Source organism: Colius striatus, chromosome 20, assembly GCF_028858725.1.
Source record: "Colius striatus isolate bColStr4 chromosome 20, bColStr4.1.hap1, whole genome shotgun sequence".
Classification (NCBI taxonomy): Eukaryota; Metazoa; Chordata; class Aves; order Coliiformes; family Coliidae; genus Colius; species Colius striatus.
Genome location: NC_084778.1, coordinates 2,958,244 through 2,981,177, shown reverse-complemented (window position 1 = coordinate 2,981,177; position 22,934 = coordinate 2,958,244). Strand labels below are relative to the sequence as shown.

The following is a 22,934-nucleotide window of genomic DNA, read 5'->3' as shown; positions in this document are numbered from 1 at the left end:
GCTCTATGTCTGAACAAATCTCAAAGCCTGGTTAGTTTTAGACTGCTGTGTAAACGTCAATAAAAATCCCAGAAGTGCCAGCTCATCAGCATTCTCAAGCACAGAAGTGGTGAAAATATCACTGCATTTCCATGCTGTTAACATCAGGCAAAGAAGTCTCCATCCTTCAGTCCAACCTTAGAGTTGTAATAAGGTAACGTCTCCCTCAAGTGAATGCTTATTATGAAAGCTAATTAATTGCTTTCCAGTAATGAGAAGTCTTTGGTGTTCAAAGAAAGAAAAACTTACTACACAGAAATTCAACAGTGTTTATTGAAATAAAGCTCCCCCAGTTTAAAGACTTGGTTCTGATTAATGTTAACAAACAGAACTGAAGAAACTGGACATCCAAACATACAACATATGTATAGGCAGGGAACGTGGGCTAACAACCAGTCAAAAATCCATAGTATTAATTGAAGAGAAAACTAAAAGCAATGCTTTGTAGTTGCCTAGATTTCCCTGGGGGATGGAGAGTCAATGCTTATCTGCCTTCCTCAGAAGAGACAATTTTGATTAATATCAGACCCATCTGACTCAGTCTATTAAACCCTGAAGGAAGGATATTCTTCAGATATAAGAGATATCTCTTTGATTAATAATTCTAACATATTGCCATTCCAAGCATTAACAACTGCATGGCACCTGTGGAAAGAGAAAGCCTTTGAATTCCACGGAAAGGAACTGACTTGCACTAACAGACCTGTTCTCCTTCGTCCACATCTGAAAGCTGTGTGACACTCTTCCTCCTACCCTCTACTGAACAAGACCAAGTGTCAAGGTTGTCAGTACTCTCTTGCAAAGAAGACAAAACGGTTATATAATTCAGCTTTACATACAGTGAGAAAGTTACTTCAGACATTCTGAATGTCTAGAGACCCTGGCAATCTATCTGGAGATTCTTTCTTCGAGCTGTCACAGCTTAATAGACCACAAGAGTCTACAATATTGTGGCCATCAGAGTGCAGCTACCTACCAGGGGCATACCTTCAGAGAAATGCATTAAATCACTTAGCCCACTACACTGGACTGCTATGCACAGTGTAACTAATGCCAAATTGTCACACACTAGGTGGGGAAAAAGTCAACATGATATCATCTATTGAGTTTTTCCTGGAAGATTTAACTTCAATCAGTCTGCACCAGCTTCCTCACACTAGAGCATTTCTCCTGATGCTTGCTATCAGCCTCTTGCTGTAGTCTCTGTAGTTTACAGGTTTGACGTCCACTGCTGTAGCCTTAATGCGAGATTCATCCTGTGAAAGAGAAACATGGCATGTAAAAGAATGCTACACACTCCAGGCCTTTGGTTCTGATCTCCTTCCACACCACTTCCTTCCTGCTCCTGGTATCAGGGTTAGCTGGAAGGCCAAACCTGCCTGCCAAAGCAGCTACGTTGCTTCCATTTGAAACAAGCCAGGCTTGATGAGCCTGAGAGGGAGCAGCGTTAGTGACAGGGGATCCCTCCTTCAGTGCTCAACACTGACAGTATTTGTGTGAGCAAGTATCTTTGGGAACTTCTCCCCACAACCATTAAGAGGAAGAAGCCATCTCCTATGGAGACAACTACAAAAGCCACGTTATTTGCCTTCTGGGGAATACTTACATTGTAAGTCTCCAGTTTTACTCGGATCCTGAACTCGTAAGTTTTGAAGTTTGCACTTTGGAACACTTCTTCAAATGCCTGCTCATTCTGTGAGAAGGACAAAGACAGATATCAGCTGCAGAAACTCTGGACTTCTGGTAGCACCAGGAACTTTCAGACCAGCTCATCTTTTGCTGATGTTGGCAAGTGGTGGAACTAACTGGATCATGCAGAGCTGAGTCTTCCATCAAAATTTTAGATGCCAAAACCATAACTCAAAAGTTTGGAAGAGAAGGTTCAAGGTGAAAACTTTGTAGCTACCTGAACAAAATCACACACCTTTGCATTGAATCTGTGACCAAGTGAAGGGAACAAAAATACCATCAATCTACACGAGATTTTATCATGCTGCTCAACGGGCTAATTCTGATGCTGCACTGTGACCAAACGTGCTGACAGAGTTCATCATTTCCCCATTAATTGTCTTATCAGGCTTTCTGTTTCTCTGCTTATCCATCAAGGCTGGATGTGTCCTTCACATCCTGACACAGATCTATTTATGAGTATGTTCTATAAAAGAGTGGATGCATGTTTTGAACATGCTTTTATAACCATTAGAAGACTCTGTCACATTTAGAACACAAGCTGCTTCTAATTACCATATGAACATTAAACATCATCATAAATTATAAGAGACAATTTGTCAAAACAGTAGAAAAGAAGAAGACAAGTCGTGGAGACTGTGGAAAAAGTTTATTTCTGTACAGATCAGTTGTAAAAACCTTTGCTGACAATCCCACAAAAACCCTGCAGCCCCAAGACAATATGGACAAGTAATTATTAATGCATTTATCTACCAGATGCACTTGACTTGATCAGTCACTCCAGCAGCAGACAGAGCATCTGATCTGGAATTGAAGCCACCTCAGTCTCACTCACATTCCAAGTGTTACATCTGCTGTTTTTGAATGCACACAGAACTATTTTACACTACACAGAGATTCTCTTAAGGTTTAGAAAAGCACAACAAATGAAGGTGAACAGGAGTAGCTAGTTTCACAGACTGTAAAATTTAGGCACAGCCTTCCTGAATATTAAAAGCCTCTTCTGACCACTGCATGGGTTAGAGGATAAGAAAACTCACTTAATAAAGCTTTTGGCTTTCGCCTCCAGCTCTGCCACAATCCATGTTAACCATTAGTGAGAGGAAAACGCTGTTGCATACCAGTCACTGCTACCCTCCATTGCCTCCTTTGGTAAGAGGCAGTGATGAAGCAGATGAAAAACCCTGCCAGCATACCTATGGTCAGTGGCTGTACGTGGCCTCCATCTGTACTGTGAGCAGTGGAGAGGCTCCCACCAACTTCACAGGATTCTGCATCAGGTTTTCAGAGAAAAGCCACTGAGGAAAGCTTACAAAAATGCACTAAGGATCATTTTTAAAGGCTCATAAAAGTGTCAAATCAAAATCAATTTCTCCTGGAACACAAAGCATTCCTGCTCAAGGGCTCATTCCATATTATGTTCTATTTTCTATCCTCAGCCACTTCCATTAGGCAGCTCTTCAAAAGACATTACATGTTTGTGCTGTAACACAGGATCTGTTCTCTCTCCTTCCCCACCCAGTTCTCTTCAGCATTAAAAGTGCCTAAGAACTCTTATTTGAACTCTAGCAGAGATTAAACATGACTGAAGTAAGAAAATATTGACAAGTTAGGAATGTCTGAAAATGGAAATGCAGAAGTGCAAGCACATCTAGCACATCTAATTACAATGTCCAAGCAGTAAATACATCTTCCTTTGGAACAGAGGCATCTGGTCTTTGTAACAGCACAAAATCTCAACATCCCAGAACCAGGACCTTTGTACCACTTACCTTAGACAGCCAAAGCACAGGAAGTTTCCAAGCACCATTCAGGTATGAAAATGACAAGACAACTAAACTATCCCTGCTTTTCAGAAGCAGGTGAGCTCCACAACAGTGTCTCAGGACAACAGCCTCCACAATCCATCTTTCATTTCCCTCCCACAGCCAAGCAATGAGGTTTGCCAACAACTGGTGTATCTAGGGAGTCCTAGCATCAACCAGCCTTAGCCTGGGAGCACAGCAATGCTCATATGCAATTCAAGAACTTATGCTTTCCATATCATCCTTGAAAAAAAAAAACCCAAACCAAAACCACACAGATTTTACACAGCAGACAAATAAAAACCAGGGAAAAGATTACTTTGGTTGGAAGAAAGGAAAATGCAGCAGAGAAGCACATAATAACAAGGGGAAGAAAATAGTGCCTGTTAGTGTTTAATGACTTAGAACCTTAAAAACTGTTCCAATCTGCCCAAGAAACATCACTTGAGCATTTTTACTCTGTCAGTGACCCATTTTACAAATCACAGTTTTCACATAAGCCATAAAGTTTCTGTTGATGTTTGGTGGGGAAAAAAGGGAGCCTTCAGAAGTGGGCTAACACCCATCAGTTCAGAAAGCTCCCTGCCTACTTACAAAGATACATACAAAGCGTTCTGGAACTTTTTGGTTTTGTAAACACATTTTTGGAACACATTAGGGATAATGTTGTTAGCATTCATGGCTAAAAGAGTCTTTGATTTAATATTCTCCCAATCTAGGTACAATGATAAATCAGCCTGTCTTTTCTATTGGAGTCAACACACGTTAAAGCTGTCAGCCCTCTGAAGACTGTGTTACCATTGTCGAGTAGTCAGCTCTGTCTCATGGTCCAGGTGATAAGGACACACTGATCTCCAGCTTTTAACAGCCAAAAGAGCTCAGAGGTAGACAGACTGACTGTGGGAGCAAACTATGGGGGAAACCAGGCAAATCTCTGTTCTCCAGGCAGATGGCCTGTGGAAAATAATCCTGAGGAGAGTAAACAAGTCCCTGCCAAGAACTTCAGACTAGAGAGAAGCAATGATTTGTGAACTTGTAACAAGACACTGAAGTTGTCCAACATCTGGAGAACAATCTTGGGCTGCCAGGCCCCTGAACTGGCCTATCACCCAGAGAACAGGCAAGATAAATTCTTGCCCAATGAAGGTGAATATCCCTTTCTTTCATACAACACTTTTAGTATTTGTTCCAATAATGCTGTTAATTTCCACAGCAACTAATGAACATAAACTGCTGCCTTTGCCACCCCTGCTGACTTAGGGAGTGCTATACATGAGATCACCCTTTCTGACAGATCAGCACTGGTGTTTCCCACGTACCTTTAATCTTTCTCTAAGTTGCCTTTAAAGTCAACATTACAAGAACATTTCCTTACCAGAGGGATCCAATACAGAAAAAAAAAGGAGAAAGAAATCTGAGGGCAGCCCAGCTACAAGATGTGTGAAACATAGTTCAGACTTGTAGACATTTACTAAAAATATAATAAGCTAATTGACTGACCTTTTCCTTCAGTTCTCCCAGGAAAGCTGCATTATGCCCAAGAATGAATTCTGCTGACTCTTGGAAACAAGTCACCCACTGGTACTCCAGACAGTCTGCAATGGTCACCTAAAAAAAAACCCAACAAAAAGCCCCCAAAGGTTATTATTTCACACAGTTGCCTGTTCCTCAAGGAAGAGAGAGGACACTACAAATAACTTTTTCATTTCACAGCTTCAGAGTTTTAAATTTCCAACAACCATCAGAGCCCATCACTGAGGGTACAAGGCAGTGACTTACTACCTTTTTTTTATAAGCTCCATAGAATGTCAGTACATTGTGTCACTGGAAAAGGCCAGGAAGATCACAGCGGTACACACTGATGGATATTCAGCTCTGTTCTGCTGTCACTGATGAGCAGTGAGCAAGAACAGGTAGCCCAGAATGACTACTACCAAGGGGGACATCAGTGAGACCACAAATTGCATTTGCTTTGTACATCCCCAAGTATTTCAGCATAAACACATCTAATACTATGTCATGAGGAAACTATCAAAACATTCAAGGACAAGACAGAGCAGTAAAAAGATCAAGTACCAGCCTCACACACATTTCCTGGATGCTTTGTCAATTAGGAATGGGAAAATAGGAGACATACTGCTCTGAAGGCCTTGATTGTACCCTCAGTATCCCCTTTATATTCTATGGGAATGATTCTGCTATGTAAAGCAGTTCATGCATTCCTAGAAGTTATCTGCTAGAAATTATTCAGAAGCAGTTTGTGTTTTAGTGAGACTGCAGGGATAGCTCCCTCCTCTCTGCATGCCCACCTGGCACAGCATTTCTAAGAAGCAGATACAACTCTAACTTGTAAAACAGAAGAAGGTTCAATGCTTATGGCCTAAGTGGGCACCATAGTCATAATCCCCAGGCAACTTTCTGAAGCAGGCTCCATTAAAGCATGAGACAGAACAATACCTACCCAAAAAAAAAAGTGGTACTAAATATAGGTAGCAGCTGTAAAAGGGCAATTACTGCTCTCCAGAAATGCCATTTTACTTCAGTTTATCTTCACTACTGAAGAGGCGTAGGCCATCTGTACTCTGCACTGCATAGTACACTTGGAAACCAGAATCAACTGAGCTAGCATCAACTTTTTGGCAAGGAGAAAAGCTTTTAATTGGAGCACTAGGAAAACAAACTGCTAATCAGCTCAATGAAACATCCCTCACTCAGGTACAGCACACAAGCCATTTAAATCTCCTCTAACCCACAGGCAACACAAACAGCACTCTGACACCCCGTGCTCTCCAAAGGATTCCTAGTTGGACTGGAGAAGGGAAACAGGGAGAAACATCCTCTCCTCTAACCCACTGACTTACCAGGAGCATCATGCGGTACTTGAAGTTGGGGAACTCACGATCACACTTTTCACAACGATACAGTCCGTTTTGTTGGTCTATCACTTTCTTATTGCAATCCTGAGAGGGACATGCCTGGTACATACAGTTCTCTTTGCGCAGATGTACAATTGTGCCCACACAGCTAAAATAATCTGCCTGAGGAGAGTGAGTGTGCAACATTAGCCTCAAAATACTCAATGTTTTCCAATTCTGAATTAACTACAAAGCAAGGCACCCATGCTTGGATATTTAGGATTAGAAAGCTTAACAGCAATGGATTATTGGGAAACTGTAAATCAACCCCTCTGTTGCAATAATTTTTCAGGCTTCCATTATGTTAAATAAAGCCCCTACAGCAAGATTATTTTGTGTTTCCGTTGCAGGAAACTCCATTCTCTAGGTTTTCTTCAGATAAAGCATATTTGCTTCACCATTGTGTCTGTTCAAATCTTCACAGGATTAAGATTCTGCACTTTCCTATCCTTCTTTTGGGAGCCAATACAAAAACCAGAAAGCCTACTGTGTAGTATTACAGATAAGCATTTGATTAAACTATAGCCTACAGAACAAAACACTCACTCACCATACTAAAATAATCATCCTAATGGTTTAAGACCTCGGTCAAGTCTTTCAACAGATAAACAGAGGTTGCTTAAGAAGTGTGTGTAAAAAAACCTCACAGGAAAATAGCTAAAATACAGGTAAAGTTTCTTCCTTAGATAAAAGTTCTTGAATATACTGAATGGCTTAGCACTTAAGTTTGTAAAAAACAAAAAGAAGTAAATTAAGTCAAGCAGCAGTATAAGCCCAGAGAGGTTACTGGACTGGAATGTCAGAGACCTGGGGTTTATTCCTAGCTTTTCTATTGACCAAGTGCACACCCTTGAAAACCACTTCCTCCTAATGCACCTGTGTCTCCTAGAACACTGTGCTATTTATATGAACATCTTTGGGGTGAACTTCCCTGTCTCCCCCCATCCATTTATACAAGGCTTTCAAGAGTTCTCTTGAAAACACAGTATCATGTTGCAACATCAGCAACAAGCTTGATTTTATTTGAAGAAAAAATAATGTAACAGCCTAAGTTCAGAGAGAATAAGCACATACTGTTCAACAACTGGACTTCAATGAGCAGAATGCCTGCATAAAGCCTAGCTGTTTATTTTTCTCCCCAATACCCAAGGTCTGTACTCAGTGGCCATGCTTTACCTTATCTCCATGTCCCAAGTTCTCAGATTTGACTTCAAACAAAGTTTTCCAATTGGTATTCGCTCCAGCTGCTGGCCCACCCCTCACATCAGAGATTGAGGCACATTCCAGAAGCTGCCCCTCAGAGTCAAACCTGGAACCACAAAGATGCACTTCTATTTTTAGATAGCAGACCATCCAGACTTATCAGAAGCTTACATTTAGTTTCATGTACTTAATACACGAGAGATTTTTTTTTATCAATGATTGCAAAGGAAACAATTACAGTAATTTGTGTATATTGCAAGCAAAAATAGCCTTTCAGAATAAGTTAATAGTCCAACTTAATTAGCACAGTATTTTATAAAGCCACAAAAAGGAGGACAGCTTTGTTCTATATAACTGCAATTTGTTTGCCAGCTAGTGGTCAAACCATGCACTGCATGCTTCTTCAAGGCAGGCAGATAACAAGATTTAAGGGCATCAAGATATTTCCATAATTAAAATTAAATTACATGGTACCATTATCTTCGCAGCAGCTTTGAAAGAAAAAGCAAATAGCATTGAAAAGATTATGCTTCCTCTGTTAAAAAAGCACAGCTTTTCAGCAAAAGGTTGTACTGTCATCCCATTGTGGTGGGTTTTGTGATTTGAGAAACACACCGACAAGACTCAAAAACTGAACTTCATTAAAGCGTGACAGTAACAGCTGAGACTCATGATCAGTTTTATCCTCAACAGCTCTCTGAAACATGGGAGAACCACAGCTCAATGATAAGTGGAGGCTGCCATTGTATTTTATCTATGTGTGAGTGATTTAACTGGAATCTGAACGCTCAGGATTCACAGACCTGATGCTGCTGACACTTAACCCTGCTCATACAAACGCCACACCTCACCATGAGTAGTTCGAGCAGACAACTTAAGCACAGCAGAAGCAACAAACCACCAATAAATCACTTTACTTTCCTGACAACAATCAACATGCTATTTTGCTATCTAAAAAAATATCTGATAAGGAACAGACACTGGAAGAAGTCACCACAGCTCCCCCAGGCCAAACAAACAGAGCGTGTATCAGATTCCATGCAATGGAAAAAGCCCATGAAAAAACCACTGTTCTCTCAGATCATCCCTCAGAAAGTGGAGCTGGTCAAGTCTGTCTGATTTCATGCTGCCTTGCAAGGCTTTGGGTCAGCATGCACTACTCCTGTTTCAATTTTTCAAGGTCTGTCATGGAATTACAAGTTTTTGAACTGAACAGCTTAAGGTGGACAGCCTTTGTGGCTCTAGTACTTTCAAAGCAGTTTCTGTAACCCTGGAACCCACAGAACTGTTGCCTTTCTTCAGTACTATACAGACATAGGAACGAAAATAAACCAAATGCTCTGCAGCAGGCTAGGATAAATCAACATAAACACACACATACCATCCTCGGAGCTTGAAAGCCTCTGGGCTGTCAGGGTTGATGACAACTGTACTCGAGGACAGGACAGACAGGCTTCTACCACCAAAATCAGAGACTCGGGCTCCTTTGATGGCTATCACAGGTTGTCTAGAACCATCAAACTGTTCTGCCTGCAGGTGTGAAAAAACAGAAAATGTTAGGAGCACGCTACTGTGAAGGTCCTGAACTTGTGTTTGTAATTCACAGATCATGAAAAGAGACCAAATTTGAATGAAATCTGGTTTTAGAAGGTAAAGTTTTAAATTATACCACTAGGAGTTTAAGAAAAGGCAGCCAACAATTTGAAGTTGTAATCCTAACACTCCATTCCCTGGGGAGCCTGGGAATCCCTGAGTCACAGCACTGGTTTTGAAAGAAAAAGGACTGGTCCTCTCCATTAGGAGTTTTAGAGAGTGATTTTAGGAAGGGAGGTGAGTTATAGGAATGGAGCCTTCTCCAAACAGGAGAAATTATTCAGTCAGATTAGACTTTAGGAGATGAAACAGCTCACTTGGCTTAAGCCAATCATGTCTGTTCAACAACTTAGAAAGCAGAAGTTCAAGTATACCGACCAAACATTTTTTTTCAACTCATAAAGCTGCTTTAATGCTGTTCAATTGCCATCAGTCAGTTATGTGAGTGAAGTCTGACACAAAGAACCTCTTGGCATGAGAGAGGTTTTGAGAAGGTATAGATTTTCTGGACCCCACATCACCTAGCAAGCAAGGAGAGGATCATGTGCTTAAAGACTACAAACAAGCTGGAGTTAGGAGCAGCATTCACTGTATCCGTGACATGCAAAAAGGACACAAAACATATCCCAACAGTTAGGGCAATGACTTAAAAAGAAGACAGATTCCAGCCCTAACTGTGCTTGCTGTTGTCTCTATTTACCAAGCAAGCAAACAGATTTAGCTTTGTAAAACACAGAGCCTGAGCTCTGTTGGAAGTGCTACGCCAGGAATTGATTACCAGTAGCCTCTCCCGGAACAACCTGTTCAACCTCAGGACTTTGTGATATTGAACTTCAGTTTACTTCATTTATAACAGCAGATGGTTATTGGTGTTTAGCTGCCTACAGTATCAGTGCACTTGATCATTTAACCATAAATCATCATTGTCAAGCTGGCAGCATCACTCCCATTTTATAGACTGGAACACAAATCCCTGAGTATCTACAACACGTGTGGAAGAGAGAGTAGCCTGTGGAAAGGATAAAGGAGCAGTTTACTGCAGTTACTCAAACTTTCAATTCCAATGTTCTGATGCTTTAAACTCCTAGTCTGAGATACAGCCTCTCAACTCCCTAGTTAAGCAAAAATTTATGCAGGGTAACATATATCCCATCCTGCAAACAAATAAAACTCCTCTCAAATGAGACAGCTGTAGCCACTGGGCTTTTCCATAATCAAACTGTAACTCTTATCCTTTCCTAAACCAGAAGCCTGTTATCTTCAGTCTTTGGGCTTGAGACATGTCTGCAAGTTGTTCAGAACACATTAGTCAGATCACATCAGAAGTTTGTCAGAGAAAGGTTAAGCACATCACACCTGAATGAAACCAGACAGTCTTTCACCTTCTCTTTGCCTCTGATCCTTAAACACCCAGGACCTGTCTCAGTGCTATGCCCATCTCAGATGACAACAGCACACTCATTTCCTCACCCTACAAAAGGAACCTTTCCTTGAGAACAGGTAAGAGAGCACTTACCTCATTTCCCCATAGCGTAGCTGTCACCAGTTTCCCTGATGTATCCATCAGATGCACGTTCCTCTTTGATACCTCCCTATTGTTAGCTTTCACTATAATTTTAGTGACATCTTCATAGCTCTTACAAATTCCAATTACATCTGAAAAACAGTTACAATTTAGTTAGAGTTACTCGAGGGTCACAATTGGGGAATACAAGATCACAAGAGAAGAATTCAAACCTACTGTCAGATTTTTACCTTGTATCCCAGCTCCCTATTCAAATCAAATCTGATATGGAAATTAAATGTATTATGGTAGGAATGTTCCACTACAGAACTCTTCAGTGCTTTAATTTTGTTGACGAATTCATTAAGATATTCATGAGTGAGAGCCTCACTACATTAGCAAGATCAAGGCATTGTACTATCTTTCCCCATCACGTCCTGTCAAAGGACTTCAGCCCTGATCCTGTAACACACACTCCTGCTGTTTAAGCACAAAGTCTCTCAGAAAAGGGGTTTCAAAGTGACTGTAACAACAACAAAGCAACTAGTTAGTGCCTCCACTGTAGCCCCATGACCATAAGCTGCAACTTTAACAAGTCTGCATGTTTGGGTAGTATGAGCTGGTACAATCCCCTTTGTACTCCCTAAAAATACACCATTTTTACTATTAGAGATCTACCTTTAAAATTCCTAGCTGAATGCCTCTGAATCACAGGCATCTTGTGCCTGTGAAACCTGAGAACCCTCGCCCCCACCCAAGCCTCTGATTTTTTCCGGAGTACTCTGCCCAACAAATTACAGAAAAACAAACCTCCAATACTTCACAAAGCAAGCCAAAACAGTCATGCAACTTGGACTTGGATGCAATGGATTATGCCAAAATCACTACAGAGATAATTAGATAGTAAAAGAAAGCAAGACCAGGGGAAGGTATGAAGTGCACACGTGCTGAGCAAGGACAGTTTTTCTTTCAGCCCTTTTCTGTGGAAAACAATAATCACAGTACAATAAACAAATATCATTTACTGGCTTTAGTTTGAAGCATAGGTTTGAAGCAAAATCATTATATATTGTTAGCAGAACAGGGCAAAGACATCTTAGTAGGAAAACTGCCTGAGGTATTTTTCATGGCAACCATCACTGGGTAACCTCATTTAAGAGATGACAACACTCAAAGCTCGCTGCCTCCCCCAGTATTCAGGACACAAAACTTGAAAGCTTTAGAGTTTGCCATTTTCTACTGAGACTGACCAACAATTGAGTCTTTGGGTGTGTTCTCCAAGTCAGAGATGGATACAAACTCAAACTGAACAGATGGAAGATGCTGGGCATCATCACAGGGCACAACTGAAGTCTCATTAGTGAATGTAATCTCATAGTCATTCTTAACAGCTGTATATTGCTTGTTAGCAGTCTTCAAAGTGCCTTTGGTAAAATAATATACCTACAGGAGAAAGCAATGAAACAGAGGATATTATCAGAAGTCAGACAGAGAAAATAGATTGTGTTCACCTTTAAAAATCCTTGCTATACTGAAGTTCCTATTTTCTAGCTCATGTCAGTGTACAAAAGCAACAATGCCACCATACCTTGTTCAATTCAATGAGTGGAAAGAACTTGTCGGCTTGATCATTAAATGCAGTAGCTCTAATCTCACCCTGGAGGAAAACAGGAGAGCTGGTCAGAACTGAAATTCTGCATAAAATAATAAAAAGAAATCTTTGCAATGTTAAGTGGCATCAGTTCTACAGACACAGTGTGGTCTGCCAGGCTAGCTCCAGGCATGTGAGAAACAAACAACATTCTCCTCACAGCTGTAGTTAGAGCTAAAACAACATATTCTACACCTGACCATCAAATCTCATGTTCAGATCTCATTAGTACACTGAAAGCTTCAGAACAGAATGCAAAAGAATTACATTTATCATATATCCACCTGTGCTAAGGTACTCATAAAGCTGTCTTTAATTGCCACTACACGCAAAAAAGCGGCTCCATGAGTTAGCACGCGGTATATTGTGATCTCACCCACTGATACATGATGTCTTTAAGCAGGAATTAAGCACAATTATAAACTCACTAGATATAAACATTGTTTTACAAAAAAAATTTGAACACAGACAGCATGCAGAGAAAACAAATGGCTGATGACAACACGTTACATTATTAACCTCGCATTTGATACTCATCGCAATCTAGCAGAATCTTGTTTGTTTTCACGACTGAAGGCTTTAATTTGATAAGAGGTCTGACAGACTGCAAGTTTAGTTAAGATTAACCAGATACCATTCCCCAAACAAACCACAGATGAAATTTGCTAGAATTACAATAATTTGTAGTCTGATTTCCTCGGGAAAATGAAAGCTTGTAACTCGGAGGCAACAGTCCTCTCGCTCCTCATTTTCAATGGGTATCGAAGTAAGGATGAGACCTCACACTCAATCTACAGGAAACCCCCACAAACCTCAGTAATAGGTTGTTAAGTTTCCATAAACAACTCTACTTGGAAGCTGCAAAAATTCAGTCACACACTATTGACTTTGATGGCAAATAATCAGTAATGCCATACATTGAAGGCTTCATTCTGGGCAAAAACTGGGTTGTTGATGCTCAACTTAATGAATACTGGAATATAAGCTTCAGTCGTAATAAAAAACCCCAAACACTTCCTATAATAGCCTTTATTTCCTCTATTCTGTCTTTATGAAGGGCTCATCAGCATCTGGCATACATTATCTTTTTCTCAACACATGACACTTACGCTCTCATCAACCAGCTCTATAGAAAAGAGCTTTCCTTCACCACGGGAGTTGCTCCACGTGCGGATCTGTCCTTTCTGGGTAACACGAGCACAAATGGTCCACCTGGAATTGGGCAAGAAATCACTGCTCTGTCTTTTTGTCTTTTTTTAAAAAGAAGAGATTGAATTGACAAATGTTTAGAACCAGAATGTCACCATTTAAAATGACAGAATCTTCCAACTGCACCTCAGCAACTCAACCTGCTCTTCTGCTGCTTTCCATTTTAATGGGCTAGACCATTAAAAGCAGAAAGTTGTAGAGAAAGCAACAAAGCCAGACAGAAAGCATCTAGTGTGATAATAGTAGCAAGCTATCCTAATGCAGAGAAGCAGGCCTCAAATCTTTTTTGCTCTTCTAGGGTGCATTTCTCATACAGCACTTTGCCTGTTCTGAAAAGCCACGTTAGAACTCAAGAGCTCAATTATAGGATTCGCATTTAACTGGGGTAATCAAATCAGTTTGCATAACTTAAAAATGTCATTCACGAAATAATTACATCCCTATGCTTTTCAACAGAACAGTAGCCAATGTGAATAGCTTACTGAACTGTTTTGTCATTAAGCTACCAAGGAGAAGGTTGCTTTAGGAAAGAAGGGGAAAAAAAAAGAGAAGTCAATTGATTTTCAACTAAAATATTAAAAACCTATCAAGCTCAGCAGGGGAACTTCAACAAGACAAAGCAAAAGCAAGTATCAGATTGTCTGAGTGTTGATGACATTGGAGAGAAAAGAGAAAGAAAAATCCCCAAAAAGAAACAAAAACCAAACCAAAACCCAAGCAGCTGTTTCTATGGAGGTCTTTTTTGTTTCCTTCTCGGGGTGGTTTTGTTGTTATTGTTTGGTTTGTTTGTTTGAGTCAACCAGTAAAGTCAAAAGAATCTAAAGAATTATTTGAGAGTCATACATGAGAAAGGAAAAGGAGGCTGCTGTTCCTTCATGCCTGTGACAGTAATACCTGCCAAGGCAGGATAACTCACTTGGATTGGTATGGGTTCAAGCTGGCGATCGGCACTACTTTGGCCTGTGATCCTCCTGGTGTCTTCATCTGGCTGGGAGCACTCGCCTTACTGAACTGGTTTGAGGGAGGATGGTACTTGGGAGCAGCAGGGCCTTTCAAAAACCACAAGAAAGCATAAAGAATTTCAGCCTTGCAGACAGAAGTCAGGTTGAAACCAACTCACTGGCCAAGGTCAGGCAGAACGTTTCCCACCACACTATGGGGAGCAGCGTAGAAAGCACAGTTATAAACACTGAGTAGGCACTGACAGCTCCATTCACTGTGCTATGTGAGCACCACAGATTAGCTCCAAGTTTGTTGAACCACTTCTGCTCTTGCTCACAAGTATTTTCTACCTAGGCTGCAAACTGCTGCAGAAGACACTCAGATCTCTAGAGCACCTACCCTGAAAGTAGAGATGTGTCCAGAGTCAATCACTTAAACACGGTCTAAGCAGGAAACAACCAGTTAGCAGTAAATTCTCTTTAAAATATGGCACATCAAGATTTAAACCTACACCATTTGGGGGAGTAACTAAGGAATGGCACTGCACAATCAAATAATGCCCTGAGATAAGCAATATTATCCATTCCAAACTGAATTTTCTCACTGAGTAAGCACAGAACTCTTGCTTTAAGTACAAGAAGGAAGAGCTTGTTTTCTGCTGTAGCAATCATGTGTCAAAATGCTACTATTTCAAAATACTGTTTAAAGGCAAGAGTAAAGAATACAGATGGGTTAAAGCAGCCCCAAGAGCTAGGACTGACAATCTTTTTGCTCAAAAAAAAAATACATACAGGCTGACATTTACACTGACTGCCTTTTCCAGGATCTCACTATTTAGTGTTGATCAAAGAACTGTATTTATAGATGTGCTACAAATACTTTCCAGTCCTGCACCATCCTAAACCACCTAATCAATAGCTCAGCATCAGTAACAGACCTGTTGGCCAGCTCCAACCTCTAGCCCACTGAGGTGTCCACAGAGCACTAATTCAAGAGTGCAAAACTGCATCAGACTAGATGTTCAGTTTACACTGATTCATCAATGTTGTTACTTTTTTTCCCTTGGAGAAGAAAAGGGATGTGGGACAGATTTCCCCCCTACCTTTCCTTTTTAAAACTCTTAAATCCAAGTGTATAGTAACCTCTTGAGAAAATTTACCTTATCAAGCTATGGGTTAGACTTTAATGGAGTGTTTCTTGCACAACACCACTACAGAAAGGATGTTTTTTGAAGTCAAGCTGTAGTTTTGCACTGCATCAAGAGAAACCAGAATTCCCATCCAGGGTTACTCTTACCTGCTACTGACAAATTGCCATTTTGTTGCTGTGGTTTGCTGGGTACTGGATTTGCTGCTGGAGCTGAAGAGCGTTGCTGTCCTTGCCCTGGTAATCAAATGGAAAGAGCCCATATAGTATAGTAGGAAGCACAGTAATTAAAGCTACCCTTAAGCCTTTTTAGGAAACAAGGCTTGCATGAAAACAAGTAATAACAGAGAACACACACTACAATTCAAGTGTTACAAGACACAGCAGCAGCAGGAAGTTATCTGTTGAACAACACTACCATGAATGAATTTCAGTCAGATCTCTTTCCTCAAGCAATTGCTTTTTACTTGGAAAAAAAATCAGGGTTGACAGTTATTTAAAAGGACAGCACTTAAGCAATCCTGACAACTTCTCAGTTTTTATAGGTTCCTGTTGCTCTGACAGGTAGTTTCTGCTACTACCCAACAGCTAAGATAGAAACTGTAGGAGAAGTCCCTCTTCAAACTCAGAAAGGGACAAAAACCCACTGGGTAAAGTCAAACCTGAAGTTGACACAAGACAAAGAAAACACTTGCTGTATTTTCTCTCCAAAATACAAAGATGTTTAATGTGGGGGTGATGAAGTTGTCATTTCAGCATTCAGCAAGGTCCTCAGGGACACAGCAGTCCCCAGGGACAGAGCAGTACATTGCATGGGGAGAAAAATGATGCCATAGTAAGTATATATCATGCCTTTTTAGATTCCAGGACTTTTGTTTGTCTTTTATTGATGATAAATTCTAAAAGAAAGAGCAGAGTGACATATCTAGAGAAATAGTACATCAGAAGACTATTCTACCGTTCAGAAACCTGAATTCCTGTAAAGAATAATTGTCCTGTTACATTTTCTCTTCAGATGAGATGATCTCCAATGTTTTTGTCTATTTAGATGCAACTAATTCTTAAACCATCAGTTTGTGGGAAGTCCTAGGCCTGAGAAGGCAAAGCCTTCCTCACTCATGGTGTGAGGAGGAAGATATTCAGAGAAAGTGGAAAAGGAGGTTGGACCAAGCACCCATAAGCATCACAAGCAACAACAGCAGAGAATCCCAGAACGGGAGGGCAAGAAAGGATCTCAGAGAAGTAAAGGAGCAGAAGCAACACAAAGAAACCCTGAGGTAGTGCTGCCTGATGTTGCAGAGGTAACCCTCTAGTTATTTTTAATCCAAAACAAGGTCCTTGCCCAAACCCCACTCTGCTCCTCTAACTTGCCGCAGTAGAGTCACATCGGTGAACTGGTGACAGCAGTCTCCCTGGCAACAGGGTGACGTCAAACAGCAACGTGTATTTACTGCAGAATCCACTAGATGGAGGAGCCAGATTGCACCCTCGCTCAATTGCCTCGGGTACTGAGAGGACCCAGTCAGGTCCAGCACTCAACATCCCAAATTCATTTTGTGTAAGAGGAGAAGGAGGGAAAAAAAATACGTGTGGTCAGGGAAAGAATACACAAGAACAGGAATGTGTACATGAAACAGCAAGAGATTTCCTCGCTGCTCTTGTTCAAAATGTGGGGTTTTTTTTCCCCCAGGACTCTAATAAAAGACCAAAAACCAAGCAAAACCCCAACACATACATTAGAACACTTGTAGATTATGAAACACAAATCCACAGTTTAATGGCTGCCTACCCATAGCCTGCTGTTTCTCAACAGATTAAGAATATACTAAACACATCTGTGCGTGTGTTCAGCTACAGAAGTAGCAGAAATATCTCTCCCATTTTCTTGCCTGTAGAGGCTGGGCACTCCTAAACTATAATTTTCAGTGGCTGGTGGCCTTACAGATCACTTAAAGTGCTCTGAAAACTGACTCCTCTGCCTGGTTTTTGCTGTCAGTTTTTATTAACAGAAGCTAAGAAAACACTCGAAATACCCGATCACATTTCTGCTATATATGCTGGGTTAATCAAACCCAAGACCTCTGACCAAAGCTAGCCACAGAGCTTGCTCTAATGAAATAGCTACAGAACAGCAGTCCTATGCTTCCAGTAATTTGTTACCAAGAGGTACTGCTACAGTGCCAGGGTGACAGAAGATCCCTCCCATAACTGAGCAGCAGTGTAGGGGGGAAGAGAAGAAAATGCATTTTGAAAGAATGCACAGCAAATCACAAGGGTGGGAAGGGCAAGAATAAGGAGTCTAAGTGAATGTGTCAGTATACAAACTTTTCAACACTGAGAGATTAATGACAGAAGTTAAAGAGCAAGCAATTGGCATAGTAAGAAGGAAGTCCAGCGTTGGAGTAATTTGAATGAGATTAATGACAGTAATAACATTATCATCTAGTTCTCAACAAGAACTAAACTGCTCAATCTTAATTTTCAACACTATTATAAAAGGCTGTCTGAAAAGTTTTTCTGATATGTGTTAAGAAGATTGTGTCTCCTGCTTCCTTGTTAGGCAGATTAACCACCTACTGCTCGAGTGTAAAGTGGCCAAAAGGCAGCTTCACAGTCCCTGGGTCCTACTGGGGTATTAACAGTCTAGGAAAGAATATTCCTTAATCCTAGGTCTAGCAATATGTGATCTGTAATTTCAAGTAAGACCAAAAGCAGGACTAAACATTCTGTTAAAAAATCCTGATTGTTTCTTTAATATGAAAACCACAAACTGCTCTCAGGTGCTCATTCTGCATTAGCTGAGTGTTCCTCAAAACTATCATCTCTTAATATATACAGAAACATAAAGAATCTGCAACTTGAAATACACCTCTGCCATTTAATCAAGGCCTTGATGACAAATCAGTCAGCCCTGCAGAGCAGAAAGGCTAGGTTAAGGATATTCAATCTGAACTATTACCATCTGCTGTAACTGAAACCTTGTTTGGTATTAAATAAAAGGGTATGAAGTCTGCAGAATAATGTCAGCGTTGAAATACACATCACATCAAACTCAGCATCTCTTATCTACTGCAAGGCCACACTTATTGTGATCATAAACCTGTAACATCTCCAAAAGCATTTAGATTTGAAAACTTCACTGCTGAGTACTTTTGTGAGCCCAAATAAAGAACACAACTTGGATCAAAGTCATGGTAATTTTATCAAAATTTATAGTCTTAAAGGTGTATTTTCAGCTCAGTTCTGCAAGATATCACATTCCCAGGCGTTTCTAAGCAACAATATGACAACTGAAAAACACTACAGCTCACAAGCTCTTGTATGACACAAGGAAGGAAAATGGGAGAAAGGCAGCAAACAGTCTGCTCAATAGCTATTCTCAAAGTCTTGGTCTCTACAGCAACTGTGGGATTAAACCATAAAATCAGAGATGTCAACACATTTTTTAAACAGCAATTAGCTAAGTAACTATCAAAGGAACAAAGGATTCTTTAGGCTCATTTAACAAACGTCCCTCTAATTCCCTAGGAAAAAGAAAAGTTAATGAAGAAAGATGTCTTTGCCTTTGCAATGAAGTCTAATTTCTACTTCGATTGCTGAAGTAGATTTTAAACCTGAAGAGCAGTGTACCTACCACCACTGTCTGTCCAAAATATCCTCAGGATAATTGTTGCCAATAGTGTGTGGTCCCTTAGTAATAAAAATATCTTCAGTGACTTCCACCAGCAAAAATGAGCAACTCTTCAAGAAGAGCTATTTGCTATGAAATCTCAGCCATTATCTGTGTACACCTCAGTTACAGAGCTGTTCAAATATTTTAAGTGGTTATTATCCTCTCTCTCTTTTAAAGATCAGAAGAACAGAACATAAGTTTTGAACATATCTTGGGGTGAGGGGAAAAAAATAATTAAAAAAAAAGGAAGTTTGTCTTAGAACTGTAAACTGAGCACAGAAAAATGAAGAACACATTTATTATGCCACATAATCAAAAGGAAAGACTCACAGCAGGTCAGACTGAGGTCCACCCAGAGCATCGTTGTTTCTCAGATGGCAGGGTAGGAATGGGTGCTTAGGGAAGTCTGTATGCTGGCTGTGTTTTCATACTAGTCTCTCATTTATGTACTCTGAGCAATCTAAGTTTTAGTGCTTCCTGAACCTAACATTCATGCAGAGGATGTATTGTTGCGTTTAACAGCCTTTAATGGATTTTTCTTTCACATCTAATTGCTTTTTGAACCTTTGCCAATTTTTGGCACCTACCTCAACAAGTTCCAAGGTTTAAGTATGCAACGTTTGGGGGTGCAGTACAGCCTTTGTTTTAAAACCACTACCTGACAATATGAGAACTGAAGAGCATCAAATGAGAGTAGAAAAGAAAGTCAGATTCATCATTCTTTATCCATCCCCTCCACGCCATCTTATACTTTCATCGATCATTATTACATCTTCCTCCTGCTGTTTTCTTTCCAGACAGGAAAAAAAACCTATAATCTATTTGATTACTCATTATGAGGAGACATAGAAGAGCTTCTGTATACTTACTGGAACTCTAGGTAGAGATCACTAAGGTAATAAAAACCTGTCAATGTTAGCATAAGGTATAAACGCTTCCCAATGCCACATAGAGACTGAAGCTTCAGTCATGGTGCAGAGTTTATTACAACATGAACAAACCTCATCTTGTGTTACACAAACAGAATGTATTTGAAAGCTCTGGACATCACTGTTCCAAGCATAAGAAAGCTGAATATGTTTGGCTGCTTCTTTTTGAGTGAAAGAAACAGAGAGCTGAAAGGCTACCACAACAGCCAGTGTGTTCAAACAGATGTTTGCTCACAGAGGACACTCACCTTCGTTGTAGGGCACTGGATTGCCAATATTCCCACCGACCTTATCAGCAGTTTTCAGAACATCTAAATCCATCAGTATCACCACCCTCCTACAAACACAGAATATACAGCAATAAAGACTTTCAGTCCCTCTACAAGTCTATCAGACTCTGAATACCCTCTCAGGCAGTTAACAGAATCACCTGTTAGGGCTGATTCTTTGGAGGAGGGATCTGGAAGATAAAAACCTCTCCACTGTCAACCCTCTCATGTGGTACAAGGAAATAACAATATCCGATTTCATCAAGAACAGCCAATGCCAGGCTGGATGAGCACACAAATTTGTCTTGAAACAACATAATGTTTTAAAAGTATCAAAACCATGAGAGAATTCACGAAAGAGACTACACTCCCTGCCTCAAAAGGAGTCATAGTCCCTAAAAAAAAGCTGAATGAACTCAAAATGAACCTCAGTTCATATTCTCCTAGACACAGACTTAGTGCATCCTTAATCACTGCATTCAGTCTCTTCCTGTTTTGCAGTATCCTACCTCTCTTTCCTCAAATTTTCCCAACAGAAATACCAGATTCCACAATACCTCAGTAACAAGAAATTGTCACTATTTCTTTTGCCCAGCAGCTCATCTAAAGAGAATTTTAATGAATCTTTATACAGTTTAAATCCCTACATCACTGTACTGGGCAACTACATTCTGTCATTTCTTATTTCCTCTGTGGACCTTCCCTCCTGCACCCTAAAGACTGAGTATTTTCAGATAATCCCAATTAAAAGCATTTGGATTCTACATGGGCACAAAAGACAAAGCACTTTTCTGGAGAATTGTACTTAAAGAAGTATACCTTCCATCTTTCAGGCTGTTGACAATGAATCTGTTAACCTGGCAAACACACTGGGCTGACAAGCGTTCCTCTTCCACCAGAGAGTTCAGCTGTGTTGCCAACATGAATGCTGCAGACACAAAAGAAAAATATTGGCACAGTTAACACGTGCTAGACTTGAAAGGGGTTGCCATGGCTAGCCAAAACTTTTCCAGTCAGGCTAGTGTTGCATTAGATCTATGATATTCTCAGTTAGTTAACACATAGAAAACAGCATAACTGCTGACAAGGCAGCAAAACTGAGCATAAACAATACTGTGTTTATTCCCCAAATTTCAGAGAGCAGCGATAGCTACAATAATCATTTATCACAGAAATCAGAGACAGGTTAAGCTAAAGAGCCTTAAAATCACTGTTATAAAAACATGTATAGGTTTCTATATTCTCATTATACCTGTAGTGAGTTCATTGCTCAAAGCTCAGAAAGAAAGTTCCAGAAGAGAGATTTCACCTCAATGTTAAAATGCAGTTGCACACTTCAGAGTCTGTGGTCCTCACATAAGCCATATTCTCCTTCAATATTCACTTCACCACTTTGCACCTAGTCACCAGGCTGGAAACTTTAGCACCCTTAGTACCTTCACACTTACAAAAATCTCCCTGCAGCCTGTCCTACTTACAGGAGAGTGTGTTAACACCATCGCTCATCAACACCCGGTACCGTGGGGGCCCATTTCCTGTAGCAATAGCCCGTGTGTTCTGTGGGGAAACATGAGATTATTAGTTCTCATTTGTTCAGAATCATGCTAATGTAAAGTAATATTGTTAGCAAATAACTATTCAGGGGGTTTTTTTGAGCACTGATATCACCAGCATCACCCAAGTCACACGGAATGAAATTAATGGTACACCAGCCTTGCTTGGTTCCTCCACAGAGGAAGTCTGGCTGCATTCAACCTGTGCAGAGCACATGCAGCAGTCACTGACAGACTAGCACAAGAGATAACGGAGAGTACTCACGATGACTTGCAGTATGGGCTTGGTGACATTCTCCCCCTGCATTATGGCCTAGAGATGAGAAGAGAAAAAAGAAGGATCCTCAGAAAGGTGCTTCAGAAAATCACTCGGAAAAGCTTTCAGACTCACAGCTGAGGGGGAATTACCGGGAAAGGGCCAGAGACACGGAGTAGCCATCACCACTATCGGTGGTGGCCTTCCCTGCCTGTCGGGAGCGGCCTCAGCTCCAGGCCCAGCTTCTCCCCTCAGGACCGAGCGAACCTGCCGCCCAGGCCCCTTCTCCGCGGGCCCAGGCCCGACTCAGTCTCCACCGCGTCACACCTCCCTCAGGACCGCGCCCATCCCAGGCCTCCCACATGAGCCGAGCGCCCGGGACAGGCCTCTCACCGCGATGGCCCCCTCGCTCAGCTGCACGCTCATGCCGCCGCCTCTCCCGCCGCCGCCGCCAAATCCCGCCGCTGCCGCCAAATCCTCCCGCCGCTCGCAGACGTGCCTCTTCCTTCCGGCGCGTCCTTACGTCACAGCCCCGCGTGACCCGGCCGGTAGCAGCGC

General features: G+C 41.0%; 1 protein-coding gene across 1 annotated transcript; it reads right to left on the bottom strand.

Annotated features, from left to right (window-relative positions):
- Positions 1–288: 288 nt before the first annotated feature.
- RPA1 (replication protein A1) lies at positions 289–22,877 on the bottom strand. The gene is made up of 17 exons (XM_062012552.1): positions 22,770–22,877; positions 22,386–22,433; positions 22,046–22,124; positions 21,387–21,495; positions 20,547–20,635; positions 15,847–15,933; positions 14,525–14,657; positions 13,509–13,611; positions 12,337–12,405; positions 11,999–12,191; positions 10,761–10,900; positions 9,033–9,181; positions 7,625–7,757; positions 6,395–6,571; positions 5,034–5,141; positions 1,646–1,732; positions 289–1,295 (listed from the first exon to the last, which is right to left on the bottom strand). The coding sequence occupies exons 1-17, from the start codon at positions 22,800–22,802 to the stop codon at positions 1,191–1,193; spliced, it is 1,842 nt and encodes a 613-aa protein (XP_061868536.1). The 5' UTR covers positions 22,803–22,877; the 3' UTR covers positions 289–1,190.
- Between the last annotated feature and the right edge of the window lie 57 nt (positions 22,878–22,934).